The 23,940-nt window shown below is 34.7% G+C and overlaps 2 protein-coding genes and 2 non-coding genes across 4 annotated transcripts; 3 read left to right on the top strand and 1 right to left on the bottom strand.

Moving 5' to 3' along the window:
• Positions 1-438: 438 nt before the first annotated feature.
• On the top strand, positions 439-3,274 carry LOC102623304 (beta-amylase). Its single transcript, XM_006469669.4, has 7 exons — positions 439-639; positions 735-1,133; positions 1,225-1,389; positions 1,694-1,957; positions 2,042-2,251; positions 2,443-2,682; positions 2,766-3,274. Exons 1-7 carry the CDS (start codon positions 562-564, stop codon positions 2,967-2,969), a joined length of 1,560 nt encoding a protein of 519 aa, XP_006469732.1. The 5' UTR covers positions 439-561; the 3' UTR covers positions 2,970-3,274.
• Positions 3,275-4,421: 1,147 nt separating this feature from the next.
• TRNAA-AGC (transfer RNA alanine (anticodon AGC)) lies at positions 4,422-4,494 on the bottom strand. The gene has a single exon. It is a non-coding gene; the product is annotated as a tRNA-Ala (tRNA).
• Positions 4,495-5,305: 811 nt separating this feature from the next.
• Positions 5,306-7,598, top strand: LOC102623603 (uncharacterized). The gene is made up of 9 exons (XM_052433145.1): positions 5,306-5,655; positions 5,770-5,814; positions 5,944-5,962; positions 6,050-6,288; positions 6,381-6,442; positions 6,618-6,717; positions 6,805-6,855; positions 6,966-7,030; positions 7,213-7,598. Exons 5-9 carry the CDS (start codon positions 6,438-6,440, stop codon positions 7,337-7,339), a joined length of 348 nt encoding a protein of 115 aa, XP_052289105.1. The 5' UTR covers positions 5,306-5,655; positions 5,770-5,814; positions 5,944-5,962; positions 6,050-6,288; positions 6,381-6,437; the 3' UTR covers positions 7,340-7,598.
• Positions 7,599-23,431: 15,833 nt separating this feature from the next.
• On the top strand, positions 23,432-23,535 carry LOC127900518 (small nucleolar RNA R71). The gene has a single exon (XR_008052702.1). It is a non-coding gene; the product is annotated as a small nucleolar RNA R71 (small nucleolar RNA).
• Positions 23,536-23,940: the final 405 nt, after the last annotated feature.

The raw sequence follows: 23,940 nt of genomic DNA, 5'->3' as shown, positions 1-23,940 counted from the left end.
GCTTTTAGATTCAACTCGAGCTGTAGCATCTGATGTGTCCACTTCAGAACCGGAGGTAAGCAATTATTGACTTTCACAATCTCCTACATCTCTTTTTATGCTTTCACTATCACAGTATGTGTCTCAGGACAGCTGCTAAGCAAGAACGTAACATTATATTAATTTAAGAATCGCGTGTTTTTATATGATCCTGTCACTATCTGAATGGCAATTATTGTCATAAAAAGTCCACAATGGGTAACAGGAGCTCGAGAAGTTTCAAATGACCGTATTGACCATACCTCTATCATCAATTCCCCACTTTTAAATAAGGTGAATAAGGGCATCTATGCAATTATGACTGGTCCACATGATACGTATGCGGCAACAGGACATGTATCCCAGGGATCACATTAAACCGTGCACCATCTTTATCTTTATCTGGAAAGATGAAGATTACCATCAAGTACTGTAATACTTTTTTCTATATATAAAAGAGTCCTATAGAGTGACGTGGTGAAGCAAAATCACATCCTTCATCACTCTGCCAGAAATTCTGAAATCTTCCTAATCTCACTCAAGATGCAGGCTTCACCAGCAGCTCTCACTTATGATGAAAAGATGTTGCCAAACTATGTGCCTATTTATGTCATGCTCCCTGTAAGTCATCAGAAAGAACTCTTCTCTATTAGTAACATTTTGATTACTATTATTAGCATGGTAATCTGCTTTTCTGTTTTTCTTGTCAACACTAGTTGGGAGTTATTACAAATGATAATGTTTTAGAAGACAAAGACAAGCTGGAGTCACAGCTCAAGGAGCTAAAAGCTGCAGGTGTTGATGGGATTATGGTGGATGTATGGTGGGGGATTATAGAATCCAAGGGCCCTAGGCAGTATGATTGGAGTGCTTACAGGAGCTTGTTTGAACTCATTCAACAATATGAACTGAAGTTACAAGCTATAATGTCATTCCACCAATGTGGTGGAAATGTTGGAGATGTCGTTACCATCCCAATTCCCAAATGGGTGCTTGAAATCGGAGAAACAAACCCCGATATCTTTTACACAAATCGTTCGGGTAACAGGAACAAGGAGTACCTCACAATTGGCGTTGATCACAAGCCTCTCTTTGATGGAAGAACTGCCATTGAGGTAAAGTTGCATGTAGATTTGGTGGATCTGTTTGAAATGTTTAAACTATGGCCAATAATGTGTTTTCTGAAATTGTTTTTGATTTTTGTAGATTTATAGTGACTACATGAAAAGCTTCAGGAAGAATATGTTTGATTTTCTAGAAGCAGGAGTGATAATAGACATTGAAGTAGGACTTGGTCCTGCAGGGGAGCTAAGGTACCCCTCTTATCCGGAAAGTCAAGGGTGGGTTTTTCCAGGGATAGGTGAATTCCAGGTGAGCTTGGCTTTATCAATTTTATTAATTGTATGAACCATAAACACTTATTGCAAGTTTTAGGTTCTTTTCGCCGCTCATGGCATATAGCCTGATGGTGACCCATCCTTTCAGCAAAAGTTGAGAGAGTGGGTTTTAAGTTTTTGCTGCCGCAAGGACTCCTATTTCTCTCCTGCTATTGAGAGATTAATGCTTATATATATCAGTAGACTTCTGATAAAAAGGTTTATTTGTGTTACAAAAGTAAAAAAATTACAGTTTTAGGTTCTTTTCTTCAAGATAATTTGCTGAATATCGATTTCAGTGCTACGACAAATATCTCAAAGCGGAATTCAAGGAGGCAGCAACAGCTTCAGGGCACCCTGAATGGGAATTACCTGATAATGCAGGAACATACAATGACAAACCGGAATCTACTGAGTTCTTTAAGACAAATGGAACATACCTTAGCGAACAAGGAAATTTTTTCTTGACTTGGTACTCCAACAAGTTAATGTTCCATGGTGATGAGATCCTTGACGAAGCCAACAAAGCTTTCTTGGGATGTAAAGTCAAGTTAGCAGCTAAAGTATATATCACGTCCCCACAACTATATTGAGTTACTAGCATTAGTTCAAATCAATCTAATTATTATTTCTTATTGTTGAAACAGGTGTCCGGAATCCATTGGTGGTACTTAGCTGATAATCATGCTGCAGAGATTACTGCAGGATATTACAACTTGAATGATAGAGATGGGTACCGGCCTATCGCAAGGATTCTCTCACGGCATTATGGCATTTTAAATTTCACCTGTCTTGAGATGAGGAACTCAGAACAAGATGCTGCCGCCAAATGCGGACCTCAGGAACTTGTTCAGCAGGTGAAAAATCTACCATATTCCCCCTTAAATCCTGGACTAATTGCCTGATTCTCACTAGTATGCAGAGTACCACTACATTATGCTTTCAAAGATTATAAATTTTATAGTTTCCAGAAATTTGCATAAAGGTGGCTTACCATATATCATGCATTTACAAAACTATAAGTTTACTAATTGTACATGAAATGCAGGTTTTAAGTGGAGGGTGGAGAGAGAATATTGAAGTTGCAGGGGAAAATGCACTTTCAAGATATGATGCTACAGCGTACAATCAAATTCTATTAAATGCTAGGCCAAATGGTGTCAACAAAGAAGGGCCACCAAAACTTAGGATGTATGGGGTGACATATCTTCGTTTATCAGATGACCTGTTAGCAGAAAATAACTTCAAGATATTTAAGATTTTTGTGAAGAAAATGCATGCAGATCAGGTAAGCGATTGTCCCGCGCATGATATTGGATACTGCAAAGCTTGTGTTCATTTTTATCTCAATATTTGTTCATTCTGTTTCAGGATTACTGTCCAGACCCGCAAAAGTACAATCATGAAATTGATCCACTTGAACGTTCAAAGCCAAAGTTTTCAAATGAGGAACTTATGGAAGCGACCAAGAAACTGCTGCCGTTCCCATGGGATGAAGAAACTGACATGAATGTTGGTGGTACTCGTGGTATACTTGCGGCTTTGTTTGGCAAAATATTCTCTATGTTCAAGTGAGGAGCATGTTATAGCAAAATTAGAGTAATCAATCAAATAAGCAACTAGATTTGCAGCGCTCATAAATTGCCCTCACGTGGCTGTGTTAGGACAACTTTTAGATATCAATCTTTTGGAAATATGGATTGGCTTTTCCATTTCATCAGTGCAAGTTTTCTCAGGACTGGATTAAGTCCCAGGAGAGTTACTTCTCCGTTTTGAGGGCAAATCTTGTAAAATCTATAGCCAGTTTGGTTGTTAAATTAGTAATGTGATTAAGAGTTGTATATGCAGCTTTTGCTAAATAATAATGTGGGCTTGCAGTTGCTCGTGTTTTGTGTAGAAAATGGGCCTCGCTATTTTTTTTGAAATATCAATTGAGCCCAAATGATTAGACTCCTCTCCATTTTATTTCAATTATGGTAAAATTAATCATTTATTTTTTCTCTTTAATTTTTGTGAAATATTGATTGATCAAATAACTCGAGTGTCCACTTTGTGTTTCATTTATACTAAATGATTAAACTCCTGATGACAAAAAAATTATATTTTATTAGCTGTTTTGTCATTTTGAAAAACAGAATTGCCGGTTTCATTTTCATGCGTAGATTATCATAGATATAACTATACCGGATCATGTTACTTGTTTGATTTAGATGGCTTATTCTCAACCTTATTGAGAATTAAAATTATTGTCTACTTGCATTAAATAAGAAACACATTATTTAATATAAAAAATTAAAAATGAGACGAAACACTACTTTTATTAAATACATTCGAAAACTCTGATGTCATTACTTTATTGTAAAACCGTTAATGTTTGTTAGTATTTTGTTGGGATATTCTTCACATACCATAAAAAAAAATTTCATGTTAGTAAATGTACCTATATCGTTTTCGAAAACGATAAAAGAATACTTTAAGATGTTAAAGATCAATATACTTTGAACTTTAAAGTCATTATCCACTTTTAGAAATTAAAATTATCGTTCACGGGTAATAAACAAGAAACAAATTATTAAATACGAAAATTTAAAATGATATGATATAATACTAAAATTTCTATTCAAAGATTCTAATGTTTTTTTTTATTGCAAAACCATCAATAATTAATTAATTAATTAATTAGCATTTTGTCGAAATATTCATCACATATTCATATACTCTAAAAATTCTTAAACCCCTAAATGTTTAAAAAATCATTACCAAATGCTTTTAAATCGATTTCGAAAATGATAAAACATATTTTGAATTTCAAAAGATTAATGCACTCACTTCAGAATTATCAAGGTTCAAAGTTATTATAAATGAGATTAGTTGAAGTTTTTGTCACTTGACTACAAGGAGAAAGTGTTTTCTTGATCCAATAGTTGAAACTATACATAGCATTCATATTAGAAATAAATTTTTTTAATTATTTATAATGGCTTAAATACTTAAGATTAAAAAATGAGTACAAATAGGTTAATTGAATGGAGATGCGGGGTATCGATCCCCGTACCTCTCGCATGCTAAGCGAGCGCTCTACCATCTGAGCTACATCCCCAGTTACAAGTAAGGATTTAACTAAAGATTTTCAAATAGTTTATTCAAAATGTTGCATGGAACGCTGTGTTCGTGGCTTCTCAAACTTGAGACATTGAGAGTATCCGAAGATAATGGCCGTAACCGCTGCTTTTGCATATGTTTTTGGACGTTTCTGAAGATGGGTCTCGTCCACTTGCTTGACACATTGCTCCAATCTTTACTAAAACTACACCTCACCTCTTTTCGTGTACTAACTTTTCTTCAACGTGCTTTTAATTAGAATTTGTTTTATGTGCTTTTAACCGAGCAGTTGCATTTTGATTACGAGCGTACATGCATTGTTCCTGAGCAAATGGGTTACTTGTTAATTTGTTTCATTGGGATAGCCTTGATAGATTGTCTAAACTTTACACTATTGTAAATGCAAGATTTTAGCCTGTGCATGAAACCAAGTTGACCGCATAAGTTTTTATATGAGCAAATACTCTGATCAAACGGCTTGCTATGATCACTGTTTGTCCCCGGCGCTTTTTTTTTTTTTTTCCTTTTAAATGTAAGACCGATATTCCTGTGATATGAATGCAATAGTTTGATAAAATAATGTGATTTTGTTTATCTTAAAATCATGTCAGTTGAGTCATTGACAAAATGCAGTCCCTTGTGTGGCCCCAACTTTGAGATCTCAAAACAGTCATTCTAGATGTTTTGGGCTTGTTGTTATTAATTACATGCATATCTACAGGATTTCTTTTGAATTATTAAAAATACTTTTCTACAATTTTGTTACAAAGTCAACTTAGCTGAAGAATCATATTGTGATTATAGCTGGGTGATTTATGACAGTTGGCCTTTTGCAATAACTATGTTCCCTGGTCACATTACCTGAAACTTCAATGCACTCTTAGCTTCTTTTCTTATAAACACTCTCCATTTCTCATAGTAGTCTAGCAGAAATCCTCTACCATCTCTGTTTTTGCTTTCAACTTTTGTTAATCATGGGTCGTAGGAAGCTCCTTATGCAGAAAATTGAGAATTATCCTGCTCTCCAAGTAACATATACGAAGCGCAGAGATGGGATTGTTAAGAAGGCCAATGAATTATCAGTACTGTGTGATACTGATGTTGGCCTCCTTATGTTTTCTCCCAGTGGTAAACTGACAAAATATTCTAGCAGTAGAAGGTTGATACTTATTGTTCAATTCGCAAGAAAGGAATTTTAAGATTTTCTTTTGTGGTCTTTTCATAGATCCCATCTTGTGATTTGTTTTTTTATTTAGTTCTCTGGATTTTGCAGGATTGAGGATATATTTCTTCGCTTTATATGTGATGAGAAACAAGAGTATGTTTCTGTGTTGTCTCTGTTATTTCTATTTGTTCTGGACTTATGAAGGTCACTAACAATTTATTTATTCTTTTGGTCATATTCTCTTACGTTTGATATGCTTGCAACGATCTTACAAATATGAAGACCTCTTGAAAATGAAGATGTAATTAATCTCTCTGATCTCTCTCTTTTCCACTTAAGATGACATGTTTTAAAATTCATATGTGATAATTTGTGCTCTCATCATCAGCATTTGTACCGAAGCCTCGTGCACTCAAAATGTGAAGGAGAAATGCTGGATCTGATAAAAAAGTTTGGCTGTCTACCTCTACCTCTCCCTCTCCCTCTATGTTGCTTATATTTCATGCTCACACGCTCACATGTGCCTTTTCATTTGTTTTCTAGTTTTGATCTGATGAAAATCCTTTTTTTTTTCTTTTTTCATTTGAATGAATCACTTATTGATGATGGGACAAGTTTAGGAAGGAGGTAATTTGTGATTTCACACTGAGAACACAGTGTTCTACAACAAAATTCACCTATAAGTTGTAATTGATTTTGATCTGTTTCTGGCTTCCTAGGAACTTGAGAAAAAACTTATTGAGCTTTGTGAAAGACAATTTGATGCAGAGGAAAAGATGAGGTGGGTTTGCTTAAAGAAATTTGTTCTGTGATACTCTATATGATTAATATCAATTCTGAGTATGTGGATCATCCCCAAGATACATGTCTGTTGCACTTTGAATCTATTTATTAAATGTCTTTTCATTCTTCCTACTTGATATATATTTCTATATTTTTTATTATATAAAAAACAGTTTTTACCAACCAAAGGTGGAGAACATCACCACAATTCATGAAGCTGTTGATCATGAGAAATTCCTTTACAGTGCAATTCGACGTGTAGAAAAGCTGAATGTGAGCATGTTCTTCCCTTGCCCATATTTCATGCAATCCTATTGACGCTGAAAAATGGATAACAATTTATGTTCTTCTTCTGAGTAGGCAAAACTCCTTCAGAAAGAGAGTGCATCCAGAATTCCTGAGAGTATTGAGGTAACATGACATAGCAATAATTACTAAATCTTGTCTGCCATCTCTTTTGGATCACTGATTGTTGTTTTTCATTCGAAACAATAACCCACGGCATCCTCTTGTATTTATAGCTTGAAGCTGCTTCTTTCTTCGATGGAAATGAAGTGCCTGTGCCTCCGAATTCAAAAAAAAAAAGGTACTAGATTTTGATTCCTTGTGTTTATCCACTCTTGCAGGAATTCTGCTGGCTATCCTGAGATTGTTTCTCTTTGTTTTTGTTTACACTCATGCAAAATATAATAAAAGAAAAGTAATTAAGGGGAAACAAACTAGGCAATTTATCTGCAATTATTGAGTCTCGTGAATCTGTTTCTGTAGGAGGAATCCATCAATGTGTGAATATCACCATGCACGAACAAACTCACCCACCAGTCTCAACCCAAAGAATCAATACCTGAACAAGGAAGGGCATTGGATTCTTGAGAGTGGCTGGGCAATGGAATGAATGTAATGTCCCTCACCTGCAGGGGCTAGGCCAAAAATCTTTGATTAGCAAAGCAAAGGTTGATAGACTATAAGCTTCTGTGGTTTATCTGGGAAGTGAAAGTACTGTTTCTTCTAGTAATAAGGCTTGCCAATATCTGTAAAGGTTGTTTGTGTAGCCATACTCAGAACTCTAAAATGAGGTATCTCGGAACCTGTTGGATATGATTTTGCTATAATATATTAATTAAAGCATGTTTGAATCTTATGTATTATCATCATCTCCAGTGTGAAAAAACAAATTAGCTCTGACGATGAGAGACAAACCCAGCTTAGATTAACCCTTACCGATATGAAGCAATCAACCAAATTTTCTTTCTTTCTCTTTGGTTTTTTCTTATTTTCTCCTCAAATAAACTTGAGGCAAGCATAAGAAAAATTGTGTCATTTAACATACAATTAATGGAAAGTAAATGGTACAATTAATGGTTCATGTTTACTAAGAAATATTAACGTCAGCACCAGCTAATTCAGCCATGTTTCCTTCTTGTTGAAATAAAAGAACTGTTGGCTGCAACATAAGAAAGAGCATCAGCAACAAAATAAAAACAGACAGAGACTAGTTTGACAAGAAATTGGAATTTTCACTCAATACTAGGGGTCTGATTATTTCAGATGTGAAGTGGAGTCACATTTTCCAATTTTTGTATATAAAAAACTTACAAAATTTTAAAACAAAAGGTTATCACATTACGACCTCAACCAAAAAAAAAAAAAATTAAACATCAAATGCCGCTAGCTTCTTTTCGTCAGAAACGACCAAAGTTGGGCTATAATTAAAACAGGAACTATATATAGACTGAACCTTCCCATCCCTGACCGTAAACACCAAAAAAAATAAATAAATAAATAAAAAAGGTTGAATCTTGAAGCACATTTTTTAGTTACTAAAGTACTGAGGATATAAACGATTATGATGGATTGTTTTGATATCTGAGTTGGGATGCTTATCTTGTTTTGATTTGTATTGATATTGTTTGAATTTGTGTTTTAATATGGTTAATACCACTAATTTTTTTTTTCTTTCATTTAATTTACTTGTTGATATCATATTTGTGAAAGTTTATTATTAAAGTTTACGTTCTCATTTATTGAGAAATAATGATTTTTCGTAATTAAATTTTATTTTAATTTTCTAGTATTCTTTAATTTAAGGATAAAGTTATTGTAAAATCTATTATTTATAATTTTTTATCCACTATATTTTTTCATATTTTAATAGTTATTTAATAATTAATAAAATTAATAATATATTATAATTTTAATATAATTAAATTTATCAAAGTAAAAAATATTTTGATCATAAAATTCAAACCAAACCCAAATGGGTTATTTGGATTGAGTTAAAAATATTTGGGTTGGTTTGGGTCAGATCCAAATTTTTATAATTTAGTTCAGATTGTTTTAAAATCTAACACAAACCAACTCATGCCCATCCCTAGCTAATTCCACATTTGAGCCCAGAGTTCAATCAAAGTCTGATGCCTATTTAGACCAAAACAGATTATGTGGACAGTAAGATCCAACAAATCCAATCCAATGTGGTTCACAAAATTAGATGTCAAATTAAGTAAATAACAGTAAGCGCCCCTTTATTTTTCTCTAAACATTACACCATGCATACTTTAGTATTAAAATCTAATGAAAAAGAAATCACGATCAACCATTTTTTCTTTTCTAAGTACACAAGATTGAAAAATAAAATTTTCTTTATTGTGATTTCATACCTCTTGTATAAGTTTTTATAGTTAAATTGGTTAACCCCAACAAAGGCATAAATACATTAGATTGTGTTGCATATACTTGCACCCATAAGTATACAATGTATGCTATCTCGATATGATGTATGACACTAGGATCAGCATTGACAGAACACTTCAAGAAAAAAAAAAATTAATAAAAGGAATGAATAATAAAACAAACATACAAATTGCTTGGTTTTACAAAAAAAATTAACTAAGTTGCATGGAATAAGGTGAAGGGGTCAAACTCAAAGATGCATTGGGTTTGGCCCATTTTTATACAAACTTGGGCTTGTTTGTGTAAATTCAACCCAGACCTTAGTACTAAGGTCCAATGGCTCAATTGTTTTGTTTTGGTTTTGATTTAACAGGCTTATATTATCATTTTAGTCTCGTTACATTTCGAGAATATATTATAATCACGTAAATTTAAATCCCGATATCCTAGTTGGCTTAACCATTGCAGTGGAAGCAAGAAGTCACGAGTGCAATTCTAAGGGTATACATTTAATTTGATGATGAGCAGGGGTAAGAGTGAAATGTAACTTAAAAACTCTCGATGAAACTTCTGAATATTACATAAATATATTGTAATATGAGCATATAAAATCCGAACGTCTGTACTTTAAAAGGATGTGTGCATTCTTATAAGAGGACTACTTTCTGAAGATGCAACAATTATTTTCACATTTCACTATTGTTAAAGATGACTTGAAAACTCATGAATTATTCCTTCTAAAAAAATAAATAAATGAATTGCTAGTTAAACAACTTTTGAGCTTATAATTTTCAAGTACTATTTTTTCTTTTTTGGTCTTTCACCCTTTAAAAAATATATATATATATATATATTATTTCATTCATTCCTTACCACAAGATTAAAATCCGAGCTTAGAGAAAAATCATGTATTTTTGCCAACTTAAATTTGAGCGCGCATTAAAGTATCAACTCACAAGCTAGCAAAATTTGCAAAAGTCGTCTAGTCGTTGGTGGAATTAAGATTTTAATTTAGGGGTTGCCAAAATATGAAGAAGATTGAGAGTTGCCTTGAAAAATATATTGGGGACCGTTTTGAAAACTTTTTAGTTTTCACATTATTTTTATAAAAAAAAAATTTGAAACATTGGCAACCCTAGGCGTGAATGTAGTTCCGCCTCGACGACTAGTTTTGTAGTTCGGCTGGAAAATGTTTTAGTAGAACTTTATACTCTTTTGTCATGAGATTAATGCAATTTTTATGTTCAATTAAAAAAATATGAAAATATGCTTTATGAAAGCTATTTAAAATATTCTTAATTTAACCGACTCTAACATATTTTTTAGTATTCTTGCTGCCTTGCATCCTCGTTCTAAGTTTTCTTGAATGATTTTCCTATTAATGATTCAACATCATTTTCCAGTCCTAACCAAGTCTAAAAAAATAAGAGTGGTAATATACTCCTATTATTTTAAATTTTATTCTAAATGATATCTCATTCATTAAATTTCATAATTTCTTACAAAATTCATAATTGTACTATCTCACCAATCAATTTGATGAATGTCATATCATTTATGATGAAAAATTTGAGATGTGTAACACTACTCAATAAATAAATTTGGTGCTCTTCAACTATTAATAATTGTAGTTATAATAATTTTGTGCAAATACCAACACTAACCCTTACTCAATATTGCTAAAACTCGAGCGATTACACACAAACCACAACTTATTCAATTTAATTAATAAGAAAGCTACTTAAATATTCAAAATTAAGAGTGAAAACGAGTGACATTGAGCAAGAAGTTGCTGTTATTAATGAGACTGATTGACAATTTTCATCCTTCGGAATTTTATTGATAACGTTACCATAAATTTTAGAAGTTGGTAATTAAAGTTATTAACATTAAATAATTACAACTTCATGTCTTAATGATTAATAAGTTTGTTCTTTTATGCAAAGTCTCCGTTCTGCAAATCACCATCCACATCCAGTGAATCATGAATGTGTTCCAATTTGGTGGGCGCGCTTGATTAATTTGTCCTTTAATGCATGCCCAAAAGCTGTGTATGCAGCTAGCTTTTACATTTTCTATATTCTTCAATCTTTAATTTATTTAGTAGGAACTGCGTCTTGTACTTCAGTAAGGAACAACTTATTTAATTTAATTTAATTTAAAAAGAAAACTACTTAAGTATTTTCTTTTTTTTTCTCAAAAAAGAAAAAAATTTCAATCACCGGAGAGGCAATCCAAACATCGTCTATTTAGTTGTTAGTCAATAAGTTAACCAGGGGTGGACCCAAAACTTCATATTACCTCAGGCTAAATTAAAAAAATTATATTTTATTATGACCATAAATTTTCATAAATAGAAAGAAATATATTAAATAAAATGGGACATAAAGAACTTTATTCTATGAATACATACTCTAAAAAAATAATTATAAGAAAAGAGTTGAAAACAAAAGGTAATTCAAATACAAAAATACTATTTTTCAATTGTGAAATCTAACGTTGCCACCTAGGATAACATGCAATTAATCTAACTTTAGATGGGATTCTGTTGTTTGCACGGGAAGAGCAAATCCAGGCCAATCTAATAAAGTGGTAGAACATGCTGGTGATGATCAAGCCAATTGTGTAGTGTCTCATGAACTTATTAATTGTCTCTCTAGCTCTCGTACTGAGGTTTTTTTGGGTCATTAGTGATATTCATGGGCTGATTGAATGAATAGATGTTCTTTGAGTCCATCATGTCTCTTGAATCCGCTCATATGCTAGCAAAAATTTAAAATTGACCCAAGTCTCCTAATCAGTCGCAGAACCAGGATTTTAAGTTGGAAGTTGCCAAAATATATTGCAAGTTAGTATTTTAAGAAAATTGTGGGTTGCCTTGAAAACATGTCCGGGGCCATCTTGAAAACATTTTAATTCCTTATGCTTCAAAAATCTTCAAAACCTTACCAACCTCTTCAAAAATCTTCAACGCCTTTGCGTCTAGTCGTCTAGTCATGAGCAGGCCCAGCTAAGACCCAAGAGTGGTGTCAACCTCTTCTGGCCATTGTTTTTCTTTTAAATATGTACAAAACTCTTTTGAAAGAATTAAATAAAAAGAATTTGAATATTTTTTCTATATAATAAAATATTTGTAATTTAGTGATAATAATGTTATTAATAGTTTTAGAAATTTGGTTCAAATCCTAGTAATAATATTATTTTATTTTATTTAGATAGTATGTAGAGATTACTTACAAAAATGATACTTTTACAAATGTGGTCACAATGAGTTCCAACATTTAAAGTAAATGTTTTATTACTGTGATTTTTTAAATTTAAAAAAAAAAAAGAATTTGTGTTTTTGTGCCTTTAAATGTGTTTAAATGAACAGTAAAAAAAAGTATCCCAAACTAAATTAAAATTTTTAAAGTAAGCGTCCCTTAATTCAAGTGTCTGGATCTGTCATTGCGTCTAATGTTATTATTTGGCTGGAAAATTTTCTATCGAAACTACTTTATACTCTTTTCTCATGAGATTAATGCAATTTTTTTGTTGAATAAAAAAAATCAAAATATGATTCATCTAAACTAAAAATTTTCTTAATATAACCGGTTCTAACATACTTTTTAATATTCTTGCTGTCTCGCATCCTCATTCTACGTTTTCTTGAATGATTTCCCTATTAATGATTCAACCTCACTTTCCAATCCTAGAAACATCTGAAAAAGTCAAGTTGGCGCTATTCAACTATTAATAATTATAATTATAATAATTTTGTGCACACACCAACCCCAACCCTTACTCATTATTTCTAAAACTCTGGTGATTGCAGAAACAAAACACAACCTATTAATTTTAATTAATTAAAAATCTACTTCAATATTCAAAATTATGAGTGAGACCGAGTGAGGATGTGTCAAGAAGCTGCTCTCACTGATGAGACTACTGACAATTTTCATCCTTAGGAATTATATTGATAACATTTCCACAAATTTTAGAAGTTGAAGATGCCAATTAAAGTTATTAAAATTTAATAATTAGAACTTCATATCATCTTCTCAAAGACTTCATGTCTTAATGACTAATAAGTTTGTTCTTTATGTAAATTAGTCTCCTTTCTGCAACTCATACCATCTGATGAATGTGTTCCAATTTGGTGGCATGTGTTGTGCAAATTTTAATGTACTCGCAAGCGCACGAATCTATTGTAGTATAGATTTATGGTGACGAGTGTCGATCCCACGAGGAGGTGGATTTTAATTGTGTATAGAATTAATATTGTGAATGGGTGATTGGATTTGTGGTGGAAATGATTGGAATATGCTAAAACTTAAATTAAAATGGAGAGAATAAATTCTAAAATTGGTATTGAAATGGTGAGAATAAATTGAAGAGAATTCTATTGAAATGACGTACTTGGGTATCTGGATCCGTATCAACATGCATCATGGGCTAAATAATCCGTATTAATGCCAATTAAATCATGAGGGGGGAATCCACACCTCATGAACCACGCTCTAATCAATATGGTGCTAAGGGCTTATCGTGCCAAATAATAATAACCTTGTACTAGAAGGCCGGTGTAACCAAGGCGGTACTAGCAAGATTAGTATTATTTGTCGACGAGAAGTCAAAACATCCACAAAAACTAGAGGGGAAGAGAAAATAAATTTACCAAATTAAGCCCATGACACATGTTGAGACTTCACCTTCAACCCAAGCTTGAAAGAAAATTAGCCACTCATAATTGAACTAGGGGCAAAATGGAAATTTATTAAAATACGAAGAAAATACAAGATGGAGAAGGAATTACAGAAAATGGATCCCAAAAATGGATTCAGAGATATCAAATTAGGGGGGGGAGGCCCCCTTTTTATAGATACATGGAGTAAATCATGGCCATCGGATTAAAAATAATTTGGACGCTCAGGATTGCGCCACGTCATCAGTCAACAGTCCACGGTTTGACCACGCGGATGAACAGTAACACGGTTTGACCCGACTTTGAACAGTAACGCGGTTTGACCCGGATGAACAGTAACGCGGTTTGGTTGAAAATAATCCTGTGTGATGCATGCACCGTACGCGAGATTTTTCGTCCACTGATATGCTGCCACGTCACCATCAACAGTACATAAGAATTTTAGTCCAACAGGATCGTGACACCTCATCAGTCAATGCCACATCATCGGTCAATGCCACGTCATCATCCGTCTATGTGAACAGTGTCGTGAACAGTAACGTATATAGTATCGTACACGTGAATAGTACCGTACATGTGAATAGTGCCATTTTTCCTTTTATGCTCCTCCTAAGGTTTTCGACCGTCCTGAGTTCAAAAGTGATGTCCGTTTTGCCGTCTGATCTCTCCTTTGTTGTGAAATGACTATAATGCCCCTAAAATACATAAATTACTTAATTAAAATAAAACACACGTAATTAAATCATAAGAATGTTAAATACATAAAAGTAAGGGTTGTTAGTAAGACTTGAAATGTAAAATGACGGTTTTCTCCTTTATAAATATGCATTTTCTAACACTCAACACACCCCCCAACCAGCTTATTGCTAGTCCCTAGCAAATAAAGCGAAAACAAAATTCAAATTCAAAATAATTTTTTTTTTGTTTTAATAGAAACACTCGTATTTATTCCATCAGATTAATGATAGCAATCAAATAAAAGTATAAGCATTATCTCCAGTCTAAAGCAACATCACACCCACATCAACCATCCACATGAATTAGCCCAGTAGACTTTGTTTTAGCTACTCTCAAGAATGACATGTCAAACCCCAAAATCTCACTGGAAGTAGTGACACTCTCACAAATAAATTAATCCCAATAAAAATAGTCACTCCAATGAATGGTAATTGAGAGAGAAAATAATAAAGAAGTGATATCACATGCTCTCACCAAGATGAAATAAATATGCCCTCAGCTTAGAAATAATACGATCTCAAGTCAAATAAAATGTTAGTCAACCCACTTTATTTATCTTTTTTTTTTTTAATTATGCATCACTACATCTTTTTAGCCCATATAACTAGCTTCTACTTCAGATTATAGTTCCCTAAAATCAGGAAGGACTTTTATTAGGATGTAACGTAGGCTAGGGACATGGTTAACAAAGAAAGGAATTAAGGAAAACAAAGTGTATGTTTGAGAAAAATGCAGAGAATTTTTTTTTTTTTTTTTGGAAGTTGCAAGGTGGATTTCACCTATTTTTATTCTTTTGAAACAACAACTTTTGTTTTTGTTTTTGTTTTTTTTTTGTTTTTTTTTTTTTTGCTTTTATTTGGCATAACTTCACTGAACAAAATAATTATTTACATTTTCTCAAACATACATAGGTGATGGAACTTATAAGATATCAGGTAATACTCCAAATCGGAGTGGGTCAAGATGATAAGTTGACAAAGAAAAGGTTTTTTTTTTTTTTTTTTTTAAAGGCTCAAAAGGGTTAACTATGGATATTAAATAAAAGGGATGGCTTGAAAGGCTCAAACGGATCAAAGATGGCCTCTCCATCGTCTTTTAGGGCTCTAAATAATCTTCCATATCTACTAATTAGATGGGCCTCCAAATGTAGCAACACACTCTTTTTTCTTTTTCTTTTTTCTTTTTTTTTTTATTTTACAATTTTTTTTAAAGGGTTAACTCAAAAGAAATGTAGAGATCGTGTATAAAATAATAAACTGCTAAGCTGTATAGAGAATGGGCAAAAGGGTTACTCTCCAAGAAAATGATAGGCTCAACAACTCACTTGGCACTTATTTATGATATGTTCATTCCTTCAAGCAACTCATATTTGTCTCCGACATCAACATGTAAAGTAGCAAACATAGCGTAACATCACTTAAGACCAAAGATAATACAAATAATAAAATTTGAAATTAATCATGTCATCCAATGTTAAAACAAATAACACAAATTTTTTTTTTTTAACAACATTCTACCCCCCAACCTATTCTAAACATGAAAGAAAAATATGCATGCAGGAATGTGAAAATGATGTAGAAAAATTTATTAGAATTTTTTTTTTTTTAACTAAGAAGATGCGTTTCTAGAGGCACTACACTCCATATTCAGCCATCTTTGACTCAAAAGTTGGAAAATGTATATTTATAGAGGAGAAATTAAAGAAGAAAAATAAACATAAACACATAATAAAGAAAAAGAAAATGTCTGAAATTAATTTTTTTTTTTTTGAATTTTTTTTTTGAATTTGTTTTTAAACAATGAAGATGCGTTTCTAGAGTAACTACACTCCATATTCAGCCATCTTCAACACAAAAAGTTAGCAACAGTTAGTTTCTACAACAAAAAATTAGTAAAAACTTAACCAAAATTCCACAATTGTCGACTATTCCCTCCCCCCAACCAGAACGAAACATTGTCCTCAATGTTTGAAATGAAAGAAGTAGAGTTTAGAAGACATCACCTGGGTGGTGCAACACAGAAGAAAATATTTACAGGCGGAGAGTTAAATCTAATTTGTACTTCTTACTGCGGCTACTGTTACCATCATTATTTGGACGCTCCAACACAAAGGTCCAGGGGTCTGGCTCCGGTCGATAAGCTTGTAACATATCAAGTAGCTCATTAGTAGTGTGAGCACAAATAAAGAGTTTTTTCGCATTAGAGGGAATGAAATAGTTTTTTATTGCATGGTTAAGAAATGCGATAAAGCCATCATAAAAGTTATTGACATTTAACAAACCGATGGGTTTCTGGTGGATGTGCAGATGGGCCCAAGATGCTAGTGTCATAAGTGCCTCTAGTGTTGCAAGATCTCCTGGAAGGAAAACAAAAGCATCAGCATGATTAAGCATTTCAGTTATTCTTTCTTGCATACCTGAGACGACTAACTCTTCTCCAGTTGATGAGTCAGACGAACTGCCCAATGGTTTTAGGACTCTTGGGATGATGCCTAACACTTGACTTCCTCTGATAAAAGCTGCTTCGGAGACCATTTTTGATAACCCTCGGTTACCTCCTCCATACACCAAATGTAAATTTCTCGCTGCTATGCTTCGACCAAGATCTATGGCTGCCTCAACGAACTCTTTATGTTTGCCATAGGTAAATCCAGAAAGCACACAAATGTTCTTGAATTGTCTATTGGGAGTAGCTGCCATTGGAATATTTCTCAAAAACAATTTGTGAGTGTTTGACAAAAGAAATCACATTTAAGAGTCTTGGTGATAGTGGGTCACAGCTGTGAATGAGGTAACATGTTAGTGTCAAATAACGCATGAAGCACATGGCTCGCGAGTCAAAAAGAAAACAGTAAAAAGAAAAAAGCAAACAGTAATAAAATTATTAAAGACAATAATGCAAACAATAAAACAACAGTGAAATGAAATAAAATAACAGTAAAGTAAAAGGATATTTACACGTAGTTGCGACTGTGGCTCACATCTTCCTCTGGTTTTACGTCCAGAAACGGCTTGAACGCCCTCTATGGGTCGAGGATAGGCTTCCCATCCAGTTTTCTTATAAACTGGCAAACAGGGTCGTTTATAGTCAGATTCCCGAGACTATATCGTGCATGCTCTTTCTGGAATAATGGCCATAACTGGAGAATCGCTCCTTGCACATATCCACTGGGATGCGTTTCAAGAGACAAAAGGATATCATCCAATGGCTCCTTATTCAAGCCATCCCTAATGAATTGAATCTTATCTTCCCTGTTATCAGACATCATTCCTAAAGAACATGGGTTTTTATTGCAACTCATTCTGGCACACTTATGACAAGCAACAGAAATTCTTCGAGCTCGTCGTTTTCTTGCATAATTTCCTTTACCACAACCAGGCATGTATGCAATAAATTTTGGAGGTAACTCACCTGCCGATCGTACTTTAGCCTCGATTAACCAACGGATGTCAGCAGGTATGTTATTCCTCATGAGTAATCGCATGCGTTCGGACCGAGCTTTATAGATCGTAAGGAGGGCATTCTGAGGAAGTGAAGGGAATCGCTTGTGAAGCTTCGCTAGAATCTCGTTTCTGTCCATACCTTCGCCTCAGAATGTCAGTTATTATGGGAAACTGAAGTAACCGACTTGATTGTCACGGAGTACCGTTATCCGCCACTTCACCGGGGTAACAAACTAAAGCACACAAATAGAAAAACAAATTAAAACACACAAAGAAAATTAAAATCGTCCTCTTATTGAATTTACCTCAAGCTCCAACTGGATGTCGTAAACACTTCTCTCAATGTCTCTGAGTTGGTGTTCTAAACCCTCAACATAGGCTACTAACTCTGGTGGTTGTAGAGACCAAATGCGATGTGTTTTACAAAATTGAATCTGTCTTTTGAGATGAGTTTTGACACGTTGAAGTGGTTTAAGAATGTTCAGGAGGAACGGTCTAAGTATGAGACTCATGATTAAAAATGATAAGAGAAAACTTAATGGTAAAATAAACACACTTATGCAAAAACAATTTCAATTAGCAAAAGAATAATAATAAAAAGAAAGAAAGAAAAATCAAATCAACGAAAAGAAAAAAAAATCAATTCAAATTTGGTGGGTCACTCAAATTTATTTCGGTGTCTTCTTCATGTGGTTGGTACTCTAGATATGGCTTTAATCTTTGACCATTAACTTTAAACGTGACACCATTCTTTGGGTCTTTAATTTCAATTGCCCCATGTGGAAAAACAGTATGAACAATAAATGGGCCAGACCAACGAGAGCGTAACTTACCTGGGAATAGGTGCAAGCGAGAATTGAATAAAAGCACTTTCTGACCTGGAGTGAACGATTTTCTCATAATTTGCTTATCATGGAAGACTTTCATTCGTTGCTTGTAAATCTTGGCATTTTCGTACGCGTCATTGCGAATTTCTTCAAGTTCTGCCAGCTGTAATCTTCTTTCTGAGCTGGCTTGCTGCATGTCAAAATTGAATTTCTTGATGGCCCAATATGCACGATGCTCGAGTTCCACAGGTAGGTGGCAAGCTTTTCCATACACTAGCCTGTAGGGTGACATCCCAATCGGGGTCTTGAAAGCCGTTCTATATGCCCATAAGGCATCATCAAGTCTTAATGACCAATCTTTTCTGTCCGGCCTCACCGTTTTTTCTAATATGTGCTTTATTTCTCGATTGGAGATCTCAACTTGGCCACTGGTTTGCGGATGATACGGGGTCGCCACTTTGTGTGTGATTGAATACTTTGTCAAAAGAGCTTTGAATGCTTTGTTACAAAAGTGGGCACCACCATCACTGATTATCGCTCGTGGGAATCCAAAGCGTGAAACAATGTTGCTTTTTAAAAATGCTATTACCACCTTGTGATCATTGGTCCTACATGGAATTGCTTCTACCCATTTTGATACGTAGTCAACAGCAACCAATATGTATTGATGGCCAAAAGAAGGGGGAAAGGGTCCCATGAAGTCGATACCCCATACGTCAAAAATCTCAACCACTAAAATTGGATTTAGTGGCATCATGTTCCTTCGTGTAATGCTTCCCATTCGTTGACACCTATCACATGAAGAACAGAAAGTGTAAGCGTCTCGAAATATAGATGGCCAATAGAAACCACATTGTAAAACTTTAGTCGCTGTCTTCTTAGCACTGAAATGGCCTCCACAAGCTTGTTCATGGCAGAATGAAAGGATATTCTGAATTTCACTTTCTGGGACACATCGTCTAACAATTTGATCCGCACAATACTTGAACAAATACGGGTCATCCCAAAAGAAATTCTTTATCTCTGCAAAGAATTTAGCCTTGTCTTGCTTGGTCCAATGCTCTGGAAGTTTACCTGTAACAAGATAATTAACTATATCAGCATACCAAGGTAATACTTCCACACTCATTAATTGTTCATCTGGAAATGACTCATTTAATATTAATGGCTCTGTAATTGTGTCAAAGTGAAGACGAGAGAGATGGTCCGCCACAACATTTTCTGACCCTTTCTTATCTTTGAATTCCAAGTCAAATTCCTGCAAAAGTAACACCCAACGAATTAGTCTGGCTTTTGCATCTTTCTTTGTGAGAAGATATTTAAGAGCAGCATGATCTGTGAATATAATTATTTTACAACCAATGAGATATGATCGAAATTTTTCCAATGCAAACACTACTGCTAGCATTTCTTTTTCAGTAGTTGAATAGTTCAACTGTGCATCATTCAATGTCATACTAGCATAGTAAATAACATGGGGAATTCGATCAACTCTTTGTCCTAATACTGCTCCTACTGCATAATCAGATGCATCACACATAAGCTCAAATGGTAAGCTCCAGTTTGGGGCCTGAATGATGGGTGATGATGTCAACAACTGTTTTAATTTTTCAAACGCCATAAGACATGAATCATTAAAGATAAAAGGTACATCCTTAGCAAGTAAATTGCATAAGGGTCTAGAAACTTTGCTAAAATCTTTAATGAAACGTCTATAGAAACCAGCATGCCCAAGGAAAGATCTTACTTCTCTGACTGTTTTGGGTGGAGGAAGATTAGAAATGAGATCCACCTTGGCTTTGTCAACCTCAATACCTTTGCTCGAAATGATGTGACCGAGGACAATACCTTGTTTTACCATAAAATGGCATTTCTCCCAATTTAAGACCAAGTTCTTCTCGATACATCTCTGCAGAACTAGTGTTAGATGATGTAAACATTGATCAAACGAGTCACCAAAGACAGAAAAATCATCCATAAAGACTTCAAGGAATCGTTCAACCATATCAGAAAAAATGCTTAACATGCATCGTTGAAATGTAGCAGGTGCATTACATAATCCAAATGGCATTCTCCTATATGCAAATGTGCCAAAAGGGCAAGTGAAAGTAGTTTTCTCTTGATCTTTTGGTGCTATGGGAATTTGATTATATCCTGAGTAGCCATCTAGAAAGCAATAAAATTCATGGCCTGCTAATCTATCAAGCATTTGATCAATAAATGGTAAAGGAAAATGGTCTTTACGTGTGACAGAATTCAACTTTCTATAATCAATGCATACACGCCATCCTGTAGTTACTCTAGTGGGTATCAATTCATTATCAGCATTCGTAACTACTGTGACTCCTGACTTTTTGGGGACAACTTGTACAGGACTGACCCATGAACTATCAGAAATGGGGTAAATGATACCTGCGTCTAATAGCTTAAGGACTTCTGTTCTAACAACTTCTTTCATGTTAGGATTTAACCGACGTTGCATCTCCCTAGTAGTTTTAGCATTTTCATCAAGGTGAATGTAATGCATGCAGTCTACTGGGTTTATACCTTTTATGTCTGCTATGGTCCATCCTAATGCTCCTTTGTGGTCTTTTAAAACATTCAACAACTTACCTTTTTGTTCGTCATTGAGGGATGATGAGATGATTACCGGTAGAGTACTTTCCTCTCCCAAAAATGCATATTCCAATGTGTTGGGTAATGGTTTGAGCTCAAGTTTCGGTGGTGATTCTGATGATGGGATGAGTTTCTTCTCTGATGGTGCTAGTTGTTCAACTCTTGACTTCCATTTATTAGTGTCCATAGATGGTGCTGAGTCAAGCAGGGCATTGACCTCTTCGACCGATCTGTCAATATCAAAATCAAAACCAAAGTGAGTTAAACATGTTTGTAAAGGATCATCACTAAGGTTTGAAACAAAAGTATCATCAACTAATGCTTCAATTAAATCCACATCAACAATTCCATCATCTACACTGTGAGGTTGTTTGGCAATGTTGAAGATGTTCAGCTCCATAGTCATGTTGCCGAAAGACAACTGCATATTTCCAGTCCTGCATTGAATGTGAGCATCTGCAGTTGCCAAGAAAGGTCGGCCTAGAATAATGGGGATGTGCTTCCTTGAATCCTGTATTGGTTGAGTGTCAATTACAATGAAATCAACAGGAAAATAAAACTTGTCTACCTGGATAAGCACGTCCTCCACAATACCACGAGGTATTTTCGTGGACCGATCTGCAAGTTGTAACACCACTGGAGTTGGGTGTAATTCTCCCAGTCCAAGTTTCACAAACACAGAGTAAGGCAATAAATTTACACTAGCTCCTAAATCCAACAAAGCATTCTCAATTGTGTGGTTCCCTATACTACATGAGATAGTGGGGGAGCCTGGGTCTTTGCATTTTAAAGGAATTTTATGTTGGAGTATAGAACTAACGTTTTCTGTTAAAAATGCCTTCTTTTGGACATGCATATTTCTCTTTTTAGTACAAAGATCTTTAAGAAACTTGGCATAAGATGGAACTTGCTTTATAGCATCAAGTAAAGGAATGTTAACACTTACCTGTTTGAAGATTTCGAGAATCTCACCTGTAGATTTTCCCTTTTTTCCTTTCGCTAACCTCTGAGGAAATGGAGCTTTCGGAACGTATTCTCGTGGGTTGGTTTCTTCTTTCTCCTCCGGTGATGATTCCTCAACATTCACAGGTACAATTTGATTTTCTTTTGTCACTGGCATCTCCACTTTGTTGTCGACTTCCTTTCCTTTTCGCAAGGTCATTACTGCTTTGACTTCTCCATGCTGCTGTGGTGAACTGGTACTTGCTTCATGCACTCCTTTAGGGTTAGGCACTGGTTGACTTGGAAACTTACCTTTCTCAACGGTCATTGCCAAGGTCTGAACTGAAGAAGCAAGTTGTCCCACCATCTTCTCGAGGCTTGAAACTGATTGAGCTTGTGAATTGAAGCCTGCTCTCAACTCATTTCGTAGTCCATCAATGGTGCGATTCTGTTGCTCAATCGTGGAGTGAGTAACATTTTTGAAATTTTGGAATGCATCCTCCCATGGTCTGGGTTGAGAGTAGTTCTGGTTCTGATTGTATGGTCTGAATGGGGGCTGAGAGGCTTGAGGAACTTGAGGAATTTGTTGCATTGGTGGAGCTGGAGCTGCTGGTCCATTCTGTTGGAATCCTTGAGACCATGAAAAATTGGGGTGGTCTCTCCATCCAGGGTTATATGTGTTGGAGTATGGGTTGTAATTTGATGGCTTTCTCATTACACCTATGGCATTGGCTTGATCTGAGTATGAGTCATGGTCATGTGGTTCTGTTGATTTAGCAGTCGATAACGATGCTATTTGTCGAGCAAGACCTTCAACCATCTCCTTGACTTCTTTGATTCCCGAAGTTGACTCGCCAATTTGAACCTCATTTACTCCCTTAATTCGTCTAGTATTCCTGAGTGATCGACTCCGTTGTTGGGAATTATCCGCTTGTCGCTGGAAGAATTCCCAAATCTCTGATGCACTTTTTGACATTAGCTCTCCTCCACTTGTTGCCATTAGCCATTCTTGCACATTCGGCAATAATCCCTCCAAAAAGTATTGGCATTGGTGCCATTTCTCGTACCCATGATGTGGACACTTCAAGAGTAGCCCATTGAATCGCTCCCATGTTTCGAAAAATTGCTCGTCATCTTTCTGGGTAAACTCCGAGATTTCCCTGCGAATAGCATTGGTTTTATGCACTGGGAAATATTTATTTAAAAATTTTGTAACCATTTGTTCCCATGATGCAATGCTATTAGCAGGCAATGTATTAAGCCATGAACGAGCTCTATCTTTTAAAGAAAATGGGAATAGTCTAAGTTTAACATCATCATCTGAAAAATTCTCATATTTGAATGTTTGACAAATGGCATGAAAATCATTCAAATGATTATATGGATCCTCATTTTCTAGGCCATAAAATGTAGGGAGACAATTTAACACACTAGGTTTTAATTCAAAACTCCTAGCAGCTACATTTGGGTATCTTATGCATGACGTGCTCAAATTAGCTAAGGGACTAAAATAGTCCTTAAATGGCCTCTCCTGTGGTGCTTGTAAATCCATTTTATTTTTAACGTGTTTGTG

The sequence above is a fragment of the Citrus sinensis genome, chromosome 2 (genome assembly GCF_022201045.2).
Source record: "Citrus sinensis cultivar Valencia sweet orange chromosome 2, DVS_A1.0, whole genome shotgun sequence".
In the NCBI taxonomy this organism is placed as follows: domain Eukaryota; kingdom Viridiplantae; phylum Streptophyta; class Magnoliopsida; order Sapindales; family Rutaceae; genus Citrus; species Citrus sinensis.
The sequence above is the reverse complement of the archived record's forward strand: the minus strand, read 5'-3'. Positions and strand labels throughout refer to the sequence as shown.